This window comes from Pan troglodytes, chromosome 17 (genome assembly GCF_028858775.2).
Source record: "Pan troglodytes isolate AG18354 chromosome 17, NHGRI_mPanTro3-v2.0_pri, whole genome shotgun sequence".
In the NCBI taxonomy this organism is placed as follows: domain Eukaryota; kingdom Metazoa; phylum Chordata; class Mammalia; order Primates; family Hominidae; genus Pan; species Pan troglodytes.
Genome location: NC_072415.2, coordinates 46,295,579 through 46,316,799, shown reverse-complemented (window position 1 = coordinate 46,316,799; position 21,221 = coordinate 46,295,579). Strand labels below are relative to the sequence as shown.

Below are 21,221 nucleotides of genomic sequence, written 5' to 3'. Positions count from 1 at the left end.
ATTCCCCAGGAAATCCTCAAGGGTTGCCTGTTCAAGAACCACTGATTTAATGGTAGCTTTTCTTTACAGATAAAGACACTAAGACTCAGGAGTGGCAAAAAGAAAAGAAAAGAAAAGAAAAAAAAAAAACATTGGCAAGATCATTTAACTAGCCAGACCCAAACCCAGTCATTTTTTTCATAGTACCAAGCTGAGAGGGATTTTTCCACCATCGTTTTCCTCAACTGAGATTGGGAGATTTCCTCAATTGGACAGTGCCTTGTCTCAAACGCATCTAGGATAAAGCTGAAACATTCATCTTAAATGATCACAACAGGGCAAAAATAAAAAACCTCAGTGATGTAAATGGTAGAAAGCTCAATGGAATAATGAAAGGTTATTATTATAGGAAAAGTCAGCAACCATGGCTTATCTCCAAAAGAGAAAAAATAATGTAGATGAACTGGCATAATTCTCCTGTTCCTACATGAAATCAGCCCCTTATTTTGATTTTGATGGCATTTTTCAATTATATGGATGGGGGACCAGGTAAATGTGGCCAGGCTCAGCAAAGGCTCCCTTTGAACCAGGAAAGAGCTCTTCAGGGTCAGAGCTGACTTGGGGGGAAGGGTGGGTGAGTGATGTCTGCGCCCTGAACGTAATGAAAGACAGCTGTGTTAACTCAGACTTCAAGATAATCATGGCTTTGGAAGAAAGAAAATGGGACAATATCATGAGTTTTTGGAAAATTACTTTACACTCATATGTATAAAGGAAATAAAAAATAATTCTCTCTCCATCCATATCCTTTTCCACCAGCATATGTGAAAAGTGAACATTTAGATGAGCTCATGTCTAGTCAGAAAGTTTTTCCAAGCATATAACAAATGTTTATTACTTTAACTAAAACTAGATTCACACATGACTTCATGGTGAAAAAGTGAGAACAAGCTCTCAAGAAACCACTCAAGCTAATCACTAATATTAATATACCAGAGAATTGACTGTCTGGCAAAGGCACTTGGAAAAAACACTGGACAGGCGAGACAGTGTTTATAAAAATCGTTCAGAACTGAAATTTATGCACATATGTAGATAAGGCACTCAGGAAGGAGAAATTTATTGATAATTAATGTGGAAAAAAACTTCCAAATTGGCAATGTGCTAGGTTTTACACATATATCCTAAAATATATGAGCATTAAGAAATGATTTTTAAAACATTGGTTTCAGAATAGAATGAATCAAAATGTTAACACTGATAGGTGCTTATTGCTGCATTTCAGAATTTTCTCTAATAGCCATATATTAAGCTGTGATCATTTTTTAAATGCCTATTGGTCAAGGAATATTCAACCCAAAGAGATGACCAATGCCTCTGTTTTTCAGACACTTACAATTTAGTTTGGAAAAGAACCTCCACACCTAGAAAACATGAGAGATGATGGAGACGCCGACCCACGGGTATGGAAGGTGGTGATCCATGCCCAGACAGCACCGCTGCCTGTGTAATCCAGTTAATCCCCCATGCATCGCTGCCCTGTGGTGGAGTGCTGTTTTTGTGCACATGTGTGTGGTCTTCCAAACAGACTATAAACTTCTAGTAACAAGCACCTTCTTCCTTGCCTACATGGTGCCAATGAGGCTGCTCAAAAATATTTGCTTAATGACGGTCCTGGGAATTCAGAGAACAAACACTACAGAGTGAACTTGGTTGAAGTGATCTACAAGAGTCCAAGCATGTTTATTTTTTAATGTTTTCAAATGAGAGAACTTTAAACATATACAAAAGACAACGGAATAATCTAGTGAACCCCAGGTGCCAATCAACCCATACCAACCCTATTTCATTGATCATCCTACCTGTTCCCCTGCCACATTAATCTGAAGCGAGTCCCATACATCACATCATTTAATTCATAAACATTCCAATACATATCTCTAAATTACAGGAACTCTTCTTAAAAATATGCACTCACAAAAAATTAGTACTTCTCATTATCAAATGTCTGGTCAGTGACCAAATTTCCAACTGTCTCATAAATACTGTTTTTTTTTTTTTTTTTGAGATGGAGTCTTGCTCTGTTGCCTAGGCTGGAATGCAGTGGCGCAATCTCAACTCACTGCAAGCTCCGCCTCCCAGGTTCACGCCATTCTCCTGACTCAGCCTCCCGAGTAGCTGGGACTACAGGCGCCCGCCACCATGCCCGGCTAATTTCTTTTTGCATAAATACTGTTTTTCACAGTTTTATTAGGATCGAAATAAGACTCATACATGGCAGTTAGTTGATAGGACTCTTGAACATCTTTTAATTCAAAGAGTTTTTTTCTTTTCTGTTGGAATTTGTGTGTTGAAGAAACCGGGTCATTTGTCCTGTACAGTAGCCCACAGTCCAGATTTTGTTGGTTACACCCCTGTGGTGTAGTTTAACATGTACCTCTGTCTTGGATCATTTACAAATAGTTTATTGCATATAGAGGCATGTAGATCCAGAGGTGATTTTTTTGGCTTGACCGCATCATTGATGGTAGTTTGTATTTCCATTAGGAGGCATGTAATACCTGGCTGAATCTCATGCTCATCATGTCAGCAGCTCTTGGGGCTCACCACATAGATCCATTAAATCATCCATTAGGGGCTGACGGATGGTAATATTCTCATTCTGTTACTCCCTCTTGCTTATTAGGTAGAATATTTCTACAAACAAGACTTCCCTTCAACTATTTGATCATCCTAAAGTTCATAAGTGACAAGGCAAAATAAATGTGAGATACTGAAACTTAATTCATCTGCAAAATAGTAAGCTAGTTTGCTAGCATCTTTCACCTGGTTTTTTTTTTTGTCAATCCATTGTTATTTTGTAGTGTCACTATGAATTCATCAATACAAACTTAGTTTGTGTGTTTTGATCCAGTGCAATTATCACCCTTACTGATGCTCACTGTTCCATCTTTGGCCAGCCAGTGGGTGACCCTTCAACTTGCTTCTGAGTTCTTTTGGAAATAATCCTAGACTATTCGATAGCTTTCTTGCTCTCTGTATAAGATGTTCCAAGTTAATTAGTTAATTTTATTACGTTTCCTACTCCAGACTTGGAATCAGCCACTTCTCCAAGGAGCTCTGGTGCCTTTTGGTGTTTCAGACCACAATCTCATTGCTAGTGGTGCTTTTTGCTAATGAATTGATTATTGCTTCTAGCTTTTTTAAAAAAAAAAAAAAGCTTATTTGCTTAAGATAATATACATGGGTTCATTCTGATATTTCCAATTAAATTCAGGAACACAGAGTTGTTAAACTTAAGAATCCTAATTTTTAAGAATGCTTAGAATGACAATTAGAATCTCTCGCACACACACCAGTCTCAGAATAGTAATACCAATACTATCACCACCAATACGATTATTGTAAACAGTTTTGTTGTGGTTGTGGAGTTTTTGGCGGTTCCTTTTGTTCTTAGGGTATATTTTACTAACACTGCACAAATTACAGTGTTTTTAAGTCACTTGGAATAGCTATTAGCTGTGTAGCTCTGCCACCAGCTCTCAATCAGGTGTGAGAGAAGTTAAAGCTGAAGAATGGAGACAAGAGGCAGGCTGATAGACTAAATGAGGAAGGGGGAGGAGTGGTGTGAGCATGGCCTTCTGCTGGCATAAGAAGAGTCTAGCCCAACTGCAGTTGGGGATCTGAGTCCAAGAAGAGGACATAATGGAGGGTGAAGAAGTTTGTTGTGTTCAGCTAAGTATCAGGAAGACACACGTGGATACTCTGAAGTGGAGCTTTGGGAAAATTAATTAGTTAGCACAATATTTACTAAATTAGAAACAGGAAAGACTGAAGACAGAGACATCTTCTAGAAGACAATTCAAGTTACCCAGTCCATTCATTTATAGTTTAAGTAGTACCAGATACTATGCTAGGTACGAAAGGCCTGGCGATGAACCCCAGTGAGCTCACAGACTACTGTACTCAAGACAAGTGCTCTGAAGTATCTTAAGTTCTATACAGTTTGAGTATCCCTTATCCAAAATGTCTGGGACCAGCAGTGTTTCAGATTGTTTTTATATTTTGAAACATTTACATATACATAATGACATATCTCAAGGATGGAACCCAAGTCTGAACATGAGATTCATTTAGGTTTCGTATACACAATTTATATATAGCATGAAGGTAATTTTATACAATAGTTTAAATAATTTTGCCCTAGAAACAAAGTTTGTGTGAATACTGAACCATCAGAAAGCAAAGGTGTCACTATCTTAGCCACCCATGTGGGTGATCAGTGCTAGTTTGGCACCACCACCACTCCTGACTCTGAATTTATATGCTACAAATATGCAATCATTTTCCTACACCTATTCACAAATAAGTACTTAACAGGAAAAAACATGACATGCCATTTATACAATGAAAAAGCATAACATGTTCCAGGTAACTAAGTACAGTGGCATCACCAGAATATCTGTCTCATCTGCTACAGTCTCCCCCTACAATGTTGTGTTTTGATTAAAAGGCTACTATACACTATATTTTATTTTGGGGGGTGAGAATAAACATCAAAAGTAGTTGAGGGTCCAGAAGTGAGTCCTCTAGGGATGAGGAGGCATTCTTCTGGATGGGCTTTTAATGTTTTCTCCACAATCATCTGCCACATTAACAAGCGTTTTTGTCTTAGAAATCTTTGCTTTTATAAACTAGTATGATTTCTTGTTCTGTTTTGAATGCGCACTGATCTACACTTCAACAAGCCCATCACATATTTTCGCCATGTCATCTCTAGGCACTTTTTCTACAGTGTTATCATCTTCATTATCACTTATATAAGATCACCTTGATTCAGAAACATTTTAGCTATTTCAATTTGCCATTGGTTCATGAATGAACAAATGGGGCCTCTTCACCAATGTTCAAAACTTCAATATCCAATTCTTCCAGCTCATTGATGGACTCTGAAGATAAACATGCAAACAATTTTTGTATTTACAAGGAGGTCAGACATCATTTTCTTCTCACTTGACATACAGAATCCTTCAAAGTCACCACTTGTTCACCATCATCACTAAACATAGTCAGAGTTTAGGGGTTGTGCCAGGCATGCACAGCTGTGTCTTTAGTCACTGTGTTTCCAGTGTTGGCAGTAGTATATCCTTCATGCTGAACATCCTTCATGCTAAACTGCTTTTGAAAACTTCACTGCTGCTAGCATGCTGTTCAAAAAAGTGTTTTTAACACTTATTCCTCATTGATCTAAGAATATCCTTTATTAATGGATCTAAGAATTGATTCCTCATTGATCTAAGAATATTCCTAAATTAATGAAGTCACATTTGAGGGAAAGTACATGGCATATTCATTATTTTTTATGAGAATTTCAGCTGGAAGACAAGCAGAACAGTTGAGGAAAACAAAATCTTGCCATCATCATCTAGTCCAGCTTCCCTGAAGTAAGCATAAGTCCCCAGTACAAAATGTTTATGAAACTAATCAGAAAAGATGATATGGTGATCCATGGCTTTTTGTTAGCATAATAATGGAATCGTAAGAAATGCACTCCTTTAAAATAGTGAGGATGCATTTGCTTAGCACAGCAAAATTTCATTTATGTGTGCCTGCAGCATTAGCACAGCCTAGCATGGTTATTCTGTCCTTGGCACCCGTAATTCCCATAGGAGTTGTCTCATCAGCTCTAGTCAGTGTCTTTCTGGGGCTGTAACTACAAACAGTAATGTTTTTTCATCCACATTATAGACGTGTTCTGGCATCAAATTTTCATCAGCAGTGACCTTGGCAAACTTGTCAATGAATTTCTCTACTGCTTTGTGGCCAGCAGAGCTTTATCACCACAAATCTTTAAAAATTTAATGTTGTGTCTTTTCTTAAATTTCTTCAATCACCCTGTTGAAAATATGCAGCTCCCTTCCATTTTCAGTTTATGATAGATCTTTGCTTGTTTCATGATCAGCATACCATTAAGTGGCATGTGTTCATTGCATCACTGATGGATCCACTCTATACACAATTGAGATCTTCACTTTTAGCTTCAGGCAATGTTCTCCTATTTTTCAGTAACTCCTGCTCATTGCTTTCCACACAGAACTTCAACAGTTTATCCTTCTGTTTCTTCAGGTCATCTATGGTGATCATTCTAACACCATACCCTTTTGTAAGACAGTTCACACTTACGCCACTGCCCAGTTTCTCCAACAGCTTCATTCTGTGCTATAGGTATATATAAATGACTTCTCTTTTTTATCACTGTTACCCAAGGAGATATCTGCATGCCTTTTGGACATTTTCAACAATACCTTTATACCACAGAACACAGAATAAGCAAACACACACAATGAGTAATGCCTGTATGTCTTGGCCCATGTGGACATTGTGAGGAACCTCCCATTGGTGCATCCAGCCTGCACACATGCCATTTTATTGCCCTTTGTGGGCATGCTTGCATGGAGGGATCTGGGCATGTGTGGAAAATATATATCACAGCTGAAAACTTGCAGGAGGTTCTTTTTCCCTTGGGAATGCTAAATAAATCGTGTGTTGTGAGCCTGCACTTTGACTATGACCATCACATGAGATCGAGTGTGGAATTTTCTACTTGTGGCATCATGTCAGGACTCAAAATTTTTCAAATTCATTTCTAATGGATTTTCAAATTAGGGATGCTCAACTTGTACAACAGGTAAGCACAGGATACTTTTTATTTATTTATTTATTTATTTATTTTTATTATTATTATTATACTTTAAGTTTTAGGGTACATGTGCACAATGTGCAGGTTAGTTACATATGTATACATGTGCCATGCTGGAGTGCTGCACCCATTAACTCGTCATTTAGCATTAGGTATATCTCCTAAAGCTATCCCTCCCCCCCTCCCCCCACCCCACAACAGTCCCCAGAGTGTGATGTTCCCCTTCCTGTGTCCATGTGTTCTCATTGTTCAATTCCCATCTATGAGTGAGAACATGCAGTGTTTGGTTTTTTGTCCTTGCGATAGTTTACTGAGAATGATGATTTCCAGTTTCATCCATGTCCCTACAAAGGACATGAGGTCATCATTTTTTATGGCTGCATAGTATTCCATGGTGTATATGAAGCACAGGATACTTTTAATGGTATTCGGAGGGACCCTAATTAGGGTGAGTGATCATTCTGAGAGGGTATCCCTAGCAGGAAGAGATACCAGAAGGAAAACTGAGATACATATAGAGTGGGTGTGGGGTAGCAAAACATTCTGGGATAGAAGTTGTAGGTCCAGGCCAGGCGTGGTAGATCACACCTATAATCCCAACACTTTGGGAGGCCTGGGTGGGTGAATCACCTGAGGTCAGGAGTTTGAGCCCAGCCTGGCCAATATGGTGAAACTCCATCTCTACTAAAAATATAAAAATTAGCCAAGCGTGGTGGTGGATGCCTGTAATCTCAATTAGGAGGCTGGGGCAGGAGAATCACTTGAACCTGGAAAGTGGAGGTTGCAATGAGCCAAGATCACACCACTTAACTCCAGCCTGGGTGACAGAGCGAGATTCCATCTCAATCAATCAATAAGTTGCAGGTCCAGGGCAAAGGTGTAGAACAGAAAGGGCATGCCTTACTTTTGGAGTACAACTTCAGGAGGAACTCAGGTTGTAGCCAAGGACAGAGAGGTGGGCAGCAGAGGCCAGATCAAGAAGGACTTCCATGTTATGCTGAGAAATCCAGACGTAACCCAGAAGGCAACATGGAACCAACAAGAGAGTAACTCCCTCTGGTGGGAAGCTAAGAATGGACTGAGTTAGGGAGGACCAAACACACACAGTGCCATGAATAACTGCTGCAATTTTCCAGGCATGAACCAAGGCAGACCTCTAAACCCCAAGGCATTTCCGAGGTATGCAGTGTGGTGGAGCAAGGGTGCACCAGGTTCAAACCCATGGCTGTTGGAAGAAAAGAAAGAGGACTTGTCTCCAGAAATGTCAACACAGAGAAGGGACTCTGTGGTATGACTGAACACAGTGAAGTAAGAATGGGACAAGAATGTGTGGATGGGACAGATTTTGGGCCTGCCCTTTTGCCTATTCCCTCTCAAGCATGTAGAAATCTACTCTGGCTCCCACTGACAACTATCGCTCACAAAGATAATCTTTTAAGGATGTAGATGAGATGGGAACTGAAAAGAAGTAGAATGTAAACTAGAATCAAAAATCCTAACAGAAGAAAAACAATGAACCTAGATAGACGCAAGCTCAATGCAAAAACCATCTTCTCTATGAAACCATCTCCTGACCCTGCCCTCATATAGCTGATCATCTTGGGGCTTCTCTGCATACCTGTCCTAGTCCTCTTCATTTTGTTGGTGACTTTCTCAGGGTAGGAATGGAGGGAAGGTTTAGGAGGCAATGATACTATGGAATCCAAGACAGATTTGCACAGGTACACAAGGGGGCATAGCCACAATAGCATGGTTTATAACAGCAAAACACTGGAAATTAACCAAACCATCTGCCAATAGAAGAATGAATAAAACAACTTGTGTTTTATTCATCCAATGCAATCTTCAATCAGAGCTACATCAGCTATGCCTACACCTATCCCATTCTCAGTAAGCAGAAGTAGGATATATATGCAACATGATCACATATGTATACAGTTCATACAAAAGAATATCACATATTGTTGGTGAATATTTACCATTAGGAAACATGCATGTGGGGGTAGGGTGGAAAGAGGTTGGTTGGGATGGGGGAGCATAACACAGGTCTTCAGTTATACCTCTAATAGGCTTTGCACATGTATGTTTATTGCAGCACTATTCACAATAGCAAAGACTTGGAACCAACCCAAATGCCCATCAATGGTAGACTGGATGAAGAAAATGTGGCACATATACCCCCATGGAACACTATGCAGCCATAAAAACGAATGAGTTCATGTCCTTTGCAGGGACATGGATGAAGCTGGAAACCATCATTCTCAGCAAACACAGGAACAGAAAACCAAACACCACATGTTCTCACTCATAAGTGAGAGTTGAACAATGAGAACACATGGACAGAGGGAGGGGAACATCACACACCAGGGCCTGTCAGTGGGTAGGGGGCTAGGGAAGGGATAGCATTAGGAGAAATACCTAATGTAGATGATGGGTTGATGGGTGCAGCAAACCACCATGGCACATGTATGCCTATGTAACAAACCTGCATATTCTGCACATGTATCCCAGAACTTAAAGTATAATAATAGTAAAAAAAAAAAAACAAAACAAAACTAGAAGTAAATATGGAAAAATATGTGATAAAGTTACCTTTACTTGTTATTATGTTTGAAATATTTGACATGATAAAAATTCTCAACTGATATTATGACCTAATTTATATTGTAATCTAAAGAAAATATTGTAATCTAAATTTGTCCTTCCTTTTCATAATAAGTACAGGTAGAAGCTTGCCTGTATCTAATTTCACAGCAATGTAAAAACAGGTAAGTACTTATTTTTTTCCTATTTACCTGAAATATCTGCTTCAGGGAGAAAAGGGCCCTTCTCAAATCTCGTCCGCTGGAGTTGTATAGTTTTTCTGAAATAAAGAATAAAACATATAAATTAATTAAACTGACTCTATTGACAGTGAAAACACAGGCAGGATATGAATGATAACAAAACTATCCCTGGAAAGGTAATGAAAGCCTATTCATTTCATTCAGGATACAGACCTTACCCCCAACCATAAGAAGAATGTTGCATATACATATCTGGTGTGTGACAGGTGGTATGGAATAATGTGTAGATGGGACAGATTTTGGGCCTGCCCTTTTGCCTATTCCCTCTCAAACAGGTAGAAATCTGCTCTGGCTATCACTGACAACTATCACCTAGATTTTTCACCCTCATCTCCCATCCTTCCTCTCTCCAGATCTCTATTTCCAGCTGTTTGCAGACCCTATTTTCCAGTTTATAAACTATTTCCACTTGATGGCCAACTATACCCAGAAAAACCCATGCAGCCAGAACAGAATCCATCCTTCTACCTCATGCCTCCCTTGCCTTACAGGCCCTGCACCCCCATGCTTTCTGCATCTCCTGTTCCTGGGGTGTGCTGGCTGCCTTGAGCACTCCTCAGGTCCTAGGGTTCCCTAGGCAGCATGGGAGACCCAAGGGCAGCATGGCAGCTCTACGGACTAGCTGGCTCCTTCTAGTCACATGAGGGCCTCTGGGCAGGAAGCCAGCCTTAGCTCTGCCTGGGCCTGGGTTCTCACTCATGTTCAAGGATGGTTCTGGCCATGGGCAAGGCAGATGAAAGATCCCAGTCTTGGAATTATCTGGCTGAAGACTTGGGCTGACTTCCATAAGCCCACTGTTGAGCAGTCACTTTTCAAATATATGAGTTAGACCAGGCCTCAGGAAGAAGGAGGTGAGCTTAATACAGGGCCCATCCTCCAGAGATCACCATACAGCTAGAGAGACAGATGAGTATGCCACAATTACTAGCTGGCCAGAGTGATGGTGCTGCAAGGTGCTGAAGACACACCGGAGGGAGTCCTGTTCTGGTTATGCAGGACACCAAGGAGCACACATCCTGCTTAGCCTCCCAGCACCCACACTTGGTCCTGATCCAGGTGGCTCAGGTGTGCATAGGGTTGCATTCCTAGCACCCGATGCCAGACTTTTCCAATAGAATCACCCAACGCATGTTTACTGAGAACCTGCGGGGTACAGTTCGAGGCACTAGGATACCACAGTGAAGAATGGAATTATCAGGAGCAAAGGCTAAGTAATCAGACTGCCTGCATTCCAAACCTGGTATCACCATTTACTAGCTATGTGACCTTGAACAGAACACTTTACATCTCTAAGCCTTGGATTTTCCATCTGTAAAATGGGAACAGACAATATTACAGGAAAATGGGTTCTGTCTTAAATTAAGCATGTGTACTATGGAGTGGAATGCAAAATATCATTTAAAGTGTTTAGATATAATAAAGGCATTCAAAACAATGTCACCTCATTGGCCAACCACCTTGGGCTTCAATTCTAGCCTAAAGGGATACAGGGCAGAGCCACATTCCCCCCTTGTGCAAGTGGCATGGAACAAATGGCCCCAGAAGAGTTTGTAGAAGTCTAGTGACAGAAAGGATATGCTGATTTTTCACAGTGGCCCAGGAAATGGATAGGCCCCCACTGAGAGATATTTAACAGGACACAGATAGGTAAAGCTCAGTATTTGCTTGGTAGTCATTTCTTCAAAGGCCTCCCTACCAGACATATTGCCTTCTGGCAAAGAACAGAGGGGTCCTGTGGAAACTCCCACTACATGACATCACTTCCCCATTTAAACCCTTCAGTGGCTGCCCACCGCAGCCAGAATGAAATCCAAAATCCTTTGCACGGTCTGCCAAGCCCTTGGTCACACAGCCCCCTCCCTTGCTGTATTACAGACACTGTGGTTTTCTCTCACATCCTGGGGCAGTGCAGGCTCCTCCAAACTCACAACTTAATACATATTGCTGCTAAGTGGCAGGGGCAAGATACTGTGGGGTGGGGGTCTGGGGAGTGGTATGTGACTCCAAAGATTCCCTGTTGTTTGACCACTATGGAATCTACCACCTCTAAATACAATATGCAGCCCACAAACACTTGCTAATTATGAAGAGTTGTGATTAAGAGAAAAATGCATCACCTCTCTAAAAAGTAGGAGCCTAGAAAGCTCCAGAGGAATCAACCATCCCCAATCTGAACATCTAATTCATCTCTGACCCGAAGAAACAAGGCCCTGGTGACTCTCAGGCTGACCTCTAAAGAGTCTGTGTGGCCTCAACATATGAGTAATAAATAGAGTGGGTTTCCTACTGCATCACGCCTGGAGTAGAACCCTGGTCTCTGGGGTGATCACACTTCTTCCAGCTTTCACTGCTAACATCTGAGAATCCCCAAATCCCAGAGAAACAGACTTTGTTTTTTGCCAATACTACTTCTAATAAATAAGAATAAAACTATCAAGTGAAAGCATGGGCCATGTATACCCCCAAAGAAGTGGACCAGATTTATCCTATCCAGGAAGAACATCAGTAGAAAAGAGCCAATTCCAGGTAACTCTTAAGTCAATAGGCTGCCAAGCACCATGGCTCAGGCCTGTAATCCCAGCACTTTGGGAGGCCGAGGCAGGCGGATCACTTGAGGTCAGGAGTTCAAGACCAGTCTGGTCAACATGGTGAAAGCCCGTCTCTATTAAAAATACAAAAATTTGCCAGGCATGGTGGCACATGCCTGTAATCCCAGCTACTTGGGAAGCTGAGACAGAAGAATCTCGTGAACCTGGGAGGTGGGGATTGCAGTGAGCTGAGATCATGTCACTGCACTCCAGCCTAGGTGATAGGGCAAGAACCTGTCTCAAACAAAACAAAACAAAAACAGCAATAGGCTTGCATTAGACCTTCTTACTTGTTAGCAGATGACAAGCAGAAATAGGTCATAAGTAGACTCAAAATATCACAGTTAAAGTCTCCTTTAGTTACTAGTGACATATTATTGTTTCTGATTCATCTAAATGAAGATCATCATTAGTTGTGTTCTGATCATTAAGGTTTTACTACTTGGTGCTGTAGTCAAAATAATCAGTTTTTAAAATACAAATTAAATATTAGTGGAAAAAAATCAGCTGAGAATGACTGCTAATATTTTGTTGAAAATTTCTGCATCTATAATCATAAGAAATACTGGTTTATAGTTTCTTTTCTTGCAATGGTGTTGATATTGAGACAATGCGAATTTTGTGAGTTGGGGGTACTCCTTCCCCTTCTGCTTTCAGAAGGGATTTGTATAGACTTTGTGTTATTTATTCAATTTCTTCATTAATATAGGGCTATTCTGATTATCTCTTTGTTCTTCAATGAAGTTTGTTCATTTGTGTCTTTCAAGGAATTTGTCCATTTAAGTTGTTAAATGTATGGGCATAAAACTGTTCATATTCTCTGTCATCCTTTTATTAACGGTAGCAATGTCCTTTTATACCAGGTATTGGTAATTTGTGTCTTCTATTTTACTTGGTCAGTGACTAGAAATCTATCAATTTTATTTTAGCCTTTTTCAAGAATCAGCTATTGATTTCATTAGAGGTTTTTTCCTGCTGCTTTTCTGATTTCTATTTCATTATTTCCTTTCGTTTGCTTTGAGTTTAGTTTGCTCTTCTAGCTTCTTCAGGTAGAAATTTAAATGATTTGAGACCCGTCTTGTTTCTAATAGAAGTATTTAATGCTATAAGTTCATCTCTAAGTACTGCTTCAACTGCTTCCTGTAAATTTTGATATATTGTTTTCATTTTCATTTATTTGAAAATTTTATTAATATTGAATTCAGAGGGGAATAACTTAACCTTGTGATTTTTTTGACCCATGGTTTATTAAGGTGTATTGTTTAATTTCCAAATATTTAGAGATTTTCCAGATATCTGTTACTAATTTCTAATTTAATTTCTTTGTGGTCAGAACATATACTTTATCAAATCTTTTAGATTTAAGGCTTATTTTATGGCCCGGAATATGGCTTATCCTGGTGAATGTCTCATGTACACTTTAAAAGAACATGTATTCTGCTGTTATTGAGTGGCTGTTCTATAAATATCCACTATATCAAATTGAGTAACAGTGGTGTCCACATCTTCTATATTCTTACTGACTTTCCATTTACTTGTTCTATAGATTAGTGTGAAAGGAGAGTTGAAGTCTCCAACTATTACAGTGGATTTGTTTATTTCTTCTTTCATCTTTATGAGTTCCTGCTTTAGGTGCTTTGAAGTTCTGTTGGTAGGTGTGCTTACATTTGGGATTGTTGTGGCTTCTTGGTGTATTGAACTTTTATTGCTATGTAATACCTCTCTTCATCCCTGTCAATATTCCCTGTTTTAAAGTCTACTTTTCTGATACGAATATGGACACTTTGGGTTAGTGAATGGTGTATCTTTTTCTATCCTTTTATTTTTAAACTATCTATGTAGAATTTCTTTTATAGTTGCATCTTGCTTACATGCAATCTGACCATTGTCTTCTAATTGCTATGCATTCACTGTATTTTTATCCTCTGCGACATCACAACTTACTCTTCAGTGGCACTAGAACCAAAGACCTCAGGCAGGTTCTGACGCCATCTCAAACTCTTTGATAAACAGCATCCTTCTACAAATGCCAAAGATATCTCCCAGTGGTGCCAAAAACCTCTCCTCTTTTTTGCCAAATGTCATTTAATTAAAATAAACAACAATTTCTAATCGAGAAGTACTTTTCATTCCAACTATCTTTAATTTTCAAAACAAAACCTTTATAGTCATTTGTTTAAATTGTCTATTTCAAACAAAACTGAGTAAGAAAATATGTAGTACTGTTGCCAAATAATGATTTTTATTGTTTTAAGCAAGAGAATTCTCACTACAGACTTTGCAGATTCACAAATGTTAATGTAAGTTTTGTTTTTCAATATTAAAGCTCAAAAGAACAGCTAATCTATATAAAAATATTACCTATTTTGGCTGAAATGTCCCTTAAAATGCTTTTCTTTTTAATTCCCTATGGTATAAAGCACCAGACAAGGTCTTGATCAGAAATCCCACCATGTGGCATCTGTTACATTGTAACTTTTTTTATCCTTCATACAAATGGCTAGCAGAGATATTTCATTTTTTGACAGATACCTTCGCTTGAACTACTGCAAACCTTTAATATTTATAAGCATTCAATATTTTAACAAATGTTATGCATTAGTCCCTATATCACATGAGAGCAATACTAGCGTCATCATCATGGTTGAAATAAAAGTAACAAAATATTTATTTAAAGGAATATTACTCTAGAGTACTGTCTTTGGAAAGACAATTCCATAATACATTCTCTCTCTACAAAGAACAATACTGTGGTTTAAAATGAAATCATAGTGCTTTATTAAAACTCAAAGCTACCTGCTATGTTTAAAACAGTGGTACCAAAAAGCCTCTCTGCCTAAACCTATCTTATTCTGTTGATTCGTAACATACATTTTAAGAGACACCTCAGTCTACCTAGAGGCTTAGGAAGGATTAGGATGCAAGGATGTTTGTAAATGACATATAATTTGTCATTTTACATGAGGTACCATTTCTGCTGGTAGAAGAGGATCCAGCAGGCATTTCACTATGTCAGACATCATGCCCAAACCAGCAACTTTGATGTGACAGCCCTTTGATGTGGTTCAAGAGAGGCCCACACAGACCAAAGGAGAAGCACTTCCTCCCACAGCCCAGGTCCTGGGTTCCTTGCTGCAGGACTAACAATGCCATGGGAGGTGTCGTCTGGAGCTTTATCTGCTGGGTAACATTCCAAGTTCAAGAAACCAGGCATTCCATTTGTGTTGCATCCAAGTTTCACCACACAGAAACTTCACCAAGGCTGTGCAGGCCTCTCCTTCAGCTGAGACTAGAATGTGAAGGGCTCACCCAGGAACGGTACCTGGCCTGCCAGATTCCCAAAGACATTCTTTACATCACTCTTGGATCCATTTCCTATGGAACTCCAATCACCCCTTCTTTAGAAGCAGCCTGTCTATGATGATTCAGGTATTTTCAGTCTGGGTTATGCAGGTGTGTGCAAGGATTCCTCGAGGTAGGATGACTGACAGACATCGTGCTCCCTAGTTCTGCAATCCAATTCTCTACTCTGCAGGCTGTGCTCACTGTGTGGGTCTCCCACGTGTATATGTGGGTGTGTGTGTGTGCAGATGCATGTGCACATATGACTTCAATCTGTGGTTGGCACAGCCTAGTTGCAGGTCCACTGACCCTCCAGCTACATGCAATATACTGTATAGACTGTCCTAACAGCTCCTGAATCTCAAGGAAAGGAATTCAAGTGTGCCCACTGCCTGAAAATCAGGCAAAGCAAAATAAAGTAGATTCCACATGCGGTGCAGAAGGGGGCTGTAGACTACCCTAAGCCAGCAAGAGGGCAGCTGCAGAGGCTTCACCTATATGCGAATCCCAAACTTTTCTTGTGAGTTCGCAGAGGTTCTCCTTGCTTCTCTTTGCTCACCTTGGCCATGAACACATGTCAGTGAGGGTAGTACAGCTCCAATCAGGGGAGGTTGCAGGGGAGCAGATGGTTCCTGCCATCCCAGACTCAGGTGGAAAGCTCTAAATCAGAGCATCAAGGAAAAAGAGGTGCTGAGAAACCAAGACATGACACTGTGGGTCCCTTCCTGGTGAATGTCAAAAAAGCATAAAAAGGCCGGGCACAGTGGCTCACACGTGTAATCCCAGCACTTTGGGAGGCCAGGGCCGGCAGATCGCTTGAGCCAAGAAATTTGAGACTAGACTGAGCAACCTGGTGAAATCCTGCCTCTACAAAAAAAAATACAAAAATTAGCCAGGGGTGGTGGCCTATAGCCCCAGCTACTCAGGAGGCTGAGGTGGGAGGACTGCTTGAACCCAGGAGGTCAAGGCTGCAGTGAGCCGTGATCATGCCACTGTACTCCAGCCTTGGCGACAGAGCGGAGGTGACAGGGCTGTCACATCAGAGTTGCTGGTTTGGGCATGACGTCTGACATAGGGAAATGCCTGCTGGATCCTCTTCTACCTACCAGCAGAAATTCTATCTCTTTCTCAAAAAAAAAAAAAAAAGTATAACAGTAAAACTCAAAGCAGAAATGGGGGCTGAGATCAAACTGGAGTCATTAAGATTTGCCTTTCTCCTGAAGCTCTGGGACTGCCAGGTGGGAGGTGTGCAAAGAGGTCCCCCCAGCACAGCCCCAAGGGGTGGCCAGCAGCCAATGAGAGCTAAGGCTGCAGAAGGTCCTGGGGAAGTACTGCTGATTGCTGATTCCAGCAGCTGGGGAGAAGCTGGGGGCAGGCTGATTATACATCCCTTACTTTTAGGTTAAGTACAGCTTGCACTTGGCCAATAAATAAATGAAGAAACATATGCATTTTTTCTCCCACCGCTTCCAAATTAAATCTGCCTGGGGTATACTCATTTGGGTAGCATTAGCCTTTGAGTAAATGCAATTAGAAGCCTATCTTTGGTAACGACAAGAAGGTGTAATCAGAACATTATTTGTGGAAGTCTTTAGAACTGCCCCTCCATCCTTTCTTGCCATGTTTCTTGCCTTTTAAAATGAACTATGTCCCTTTAATAGTTGCAATCATGTATTATGCTGTAAACTAGCTTGTAATAACAAGAGTAGAGGGCAAAGCATTGGATACCCCTGGGGACCATTCCTGCTTTGTCTCAAAACCCCTTTGTGGCCCACAAAGATCAGTGCTGAAAAGTACAGCCAAAGGGGTGCTATGCTTCCTGTTCAGCCAAGAGCACAATGAAGAAAACTTCAGTGTGTGGGGAAAGACAGACCAGAACATTAATTAGAAGGGCCCAGTGAGAAAAATGAGAACCAATTTACATCAGTGAAAGAATATGTAGGGGGAGGAACAAAAATCCCCTTCAAGAACGGAAGTAGGGGAGTGAAAGATACATCTACAGTATCACGCTTTGGGGTCTATAAAAATCGCTGAACTGTGAGACTAATAATTACAGCACATACTTCTCTCATCAAGTGTCAAATACATTAATGAAGCTCCCCGTGGGAAAACCTGGACCACGTCCCCAGAGCCTATCCTCTGCTCAGGGAAGACAATAACTTTCCTTTTTCCCCTGGGCTGCTGCAAAGTATACCACGTTTCAAGAGGAGATTCATTCACAGGCACAATGTCCAGGCCTACACTGACAGTCTGTTGGCAGCAGTTATTGACAATACAACCATCATGGTTTTTCAGGTGCAGCCATGAGAAATTAGCTCCTTATCTGCCAGGCATTTAGCTGTGTGCCATTTGCTCTTCAAACACCAGTCAGAAAGAGTTGGTGAAAAACAACTCTGTGAAACACGACCCAAGACAGCCTCTAGAAAATGACTGACCAGGCTTGGCTGACGCCCATTTCCCTAGCCAGGAAGCACGCAACCCAAGTTACTGTCAGCACTGAGTGAGGCAAGAGAATTGGACTCTAGACCTTGTTCTCATGAACTCAAATGCGGCACGTGACAAACGAACCCCCAGGAAGCATGGCTCATTTCAACCTGCAGCCTCACTCCATTATTACCTGCTGATGTTTTCAAGAGAAAATGTGGCATCACGAAAACTTTATTTTACAGTGAAAAAAAATTGCTTGGTCGGACTTTGGAAATCTTATTTTCCTGTGATTTTGAAGCTTGTTGGAGTTATGGCCTCCATATACAAGTTGTAAAAAAAAAAAAAAAAGAAAAGAAAAAGTTCAGATACACAAGATGTTAATACAATTTCAGGGATATGGATGCCCAGAAACTTCCTGTGGTCTTTCAGGACATTCTATGAACTGCAGGGTAAAAATCATGGACCGAATCCAACATCTTCATTGAACAGGTGAAGAAATGTAGGCAGAGAGGTACCATAGATGCTGGCCCCAGAGCTGGGACTGGAGCCTCAAGGAAATGCAGAAGAGTAACTGAAAATGGCTAACAGAAATGGAATTGGCCGTATGATGTGATTGTACAATAAAAATAAGGTAAACAACTGAGCCACTGAAACTCACTCACATCCTAGCCATGACATCTATGCCACCGTGTAAATTCAGAGAGAAAACACACACATGCCAAAGCAAAGGCTTTGCTTTTGAGAAGTCTGACTCATCCCTTTTGTCTGTGGGGATGACTGTGAGTAGTGGAGGCTTGAGGTACCCCCGATTTAGCCTGAGGATGAGGAGGCTACACGTGAACAATGACAAGGTCATAAGACCTGGTAAGACAGAAGACTGCTTAAGAAGAACTTATTGAAATCCCAATTCCCTTGGATTATAATCACATTTTAAATACTTATGAGTATATAAACCCTACAATAATCTTAATGATTGGTTATCTACTAGGTAGGTGCTATGCTGAGCATGAGGTTATAATTGTAAATGAAAACAGTCTCAGCCATTGGTTTATCAGTTGTAACAAACGTACCACATTCATGCAAGATTTTACTAATGGGAAATTGGGGAAGCTTGAGGGGATATATGGGAACAAACTTTTGCCCAATACTTTTTTCCATAAAATTTTGCCTATTTGGGGAGACAGACATGTCCCCAAACCATGGCAATGTCATGTGAGAAGGTGATGGTAACACTAAGGGTTCCCAGAGGAAGGAGTGGCAGAACCTGTGAGCCTGGGGATGGAGAGTGGAGGTTCAGATGAGGTGACATGGAACAAAATGAACCACAGTGAGAAATGCTGTGCAAAGAGGGAAACTGAGGAAGAGAAAATAGTGTCCCCAGCATCTAATATTTCAATAAATGATTTAATTTTTAAGACCACGTGGAGGACTGGAAAGAACACGGGAGGATCAGATATCATCCAGATTCCTAATTCCCTCAACATCTGGCCTGGTCACAGCTTTACAGGTTAGCTAAACCCAAGAACATTCTGGAGTCTTGCTTTCTGTAAATGGGCCAAATACACAGCCCTACTCTACCATGTTTATTTGGCCATACTGTCACAGAAGATGTGAAAATCATATCCATATTCATAATGGCTAAAACTTCAAAGCATCCAAGATGTCCCCCACCCATAGAAGGTGAGGATACACAAACTAGTACATCCATACAATGGAGTGTTTATTATTCAGCAATAAAAAGAAATGAGCTGTCAAGTCACAAAAAGACACAGAAGAAACTTAAATGTATATGGGAAGATCTGTGTACAGGTGCCCGGAGGAGGCAGCACCGTGATGCTGTTCCTCTAAAAAGTGAAAGAAGCCAGTCTGAAAAAGGCTACATACTACACATACATAGTGAACTCCATGACATTCTGTAAGTAGCATAACCGTGGAGACTGTAAAAAGATCAGTGGTTGCCTGGGGTTTGGAGGAGGGAGGGAAGGATGAACAAATGGTCCACAGGGGATTGTTCGGGCAGTGAAACTCTTATTCTGTATGATACTGTAATGGTGGATAGTACCATTATACATTTGTCAAAACCCACAGAATATACACCATAAAGAGTGAACCTTAATGTAAAGTATGGACTGCACTTAATAACTATCTGCCAATATTGGTTTATCAGTTATAACAAATGTATCACATTCATGCAAGATGTTACTAATGGGAAATTGGGGAAGGTTGAGGGGGTATATGGGAACAAATTTTTGCCCAATATTTTTTTCTGTAAAATTTAAACTACTCTTTCCCAAAATGAAGTCTGCTTAAAAAATTACATCCAAAGGCAAGCCCACAGGAAGTGGGAGAGTCCCCAGGCTCATGGAGGGCACAACTCTTTACAACCCCTTCCGCAAACACATGCAGCCCCAGGCCTGGGATTTGGCATTTTCTGCCATGAATCATCGCTTATCTGTCCATGCACACTTCTGTGATCTCCCCACACCAGGGCCAGCTCTCATCCGCAGTGGTTTCCCTCCAGCCCCTGGCAGTGTCTGGCTCGGGTAGGTGCCTGGTGTTCATGCTGGTGGGCAAGTGTATGTGTTCTAAGGCGTGAGTTAACCCGGGATTCCATAGATGAGCTTCAGACACATCTGTATCTACTCTGAGTTCCTAAAGGGAAGGGTACAAGTAATTTTTAGGACACTGGATGTTCCAGATGCTTCTTTGTTACCTTCAGCAGGCAATCCTAACTCCTCCTTCTTTCCTTCTTTCAAACAATCACTGACCATTCATTCTGCAACAAGGGCTATGCCAAATGGGAGAGTAAAATGATGCATGGGGCAGAGCACTAGTTTTCAGGAAGCTTACAGTTGGCGGAGAAGATGATTTGTCAACAAAGAGGACAGCCCAGTATTGCAGGAGCTGAAACCCAGAAAGGTGTCAAATGAAGGAGCCCTCCCCACTTATTGCAGGAGGCAAATGGCTTTCAAAGAGCTATTCACCAAGAGGCTGCAAAAGACTTTAAGTCATAAAATTATGTATGCGGTTGCTTGCCTGTCATTACCATCTGCTGAGCCCCACCCAGTTCCACACCCATTTGGTCTGGTTACCTTGGGACCCACTGGCCCCATCCTCATCTTTACTGAGGACGAAAGCCCAAGCAAAGCCATTTATACCTCTATTCTGAATTAGTTCATAGGACACTATTTTTCCCTCTGAATTGGAGGGAATGAGTCAGCTTTGGGGCCCCAGCAAAGTCCACGTCCATTTGCTCCCTTCTTTGCATTTCCAAAATTGTCCCTTTGTGGAAGCATAACGGCCCAAGTCAGCTGATGAAGGCCACTTAATAGATCAAAA

The 21,221-nt window shown here is 40.9% G+C and overlaps 1 protein-coding gene across 13 annotated transcripts in view; it reads right to left on the bottom strand.

Annotated features, from left to right (window-relative positions):
• The window catches only part of FHOD3 (formin homology 2 domain containing 3), a 483,155-nt gene that overhangs the window by 268,251 nt on the left and 193,683 nt on the right, over positions 1 to 21,221 (bottom strand). For all 13 annotated transcript variants that reach the window (XM_016933551.3, XM_016933549.3, XM_016933541.3 and 10 more), the window contains one exon: positions 9,475 to 9,542. In XM_016933551.3, the coding sequence (XP_016789040.1) occupies positions 9,475 to 9,542 (68 nt within the window). The remainder of the gene's footprint in view (positions 1 to 9,474; positions 9,543 to 21,221) is intronic.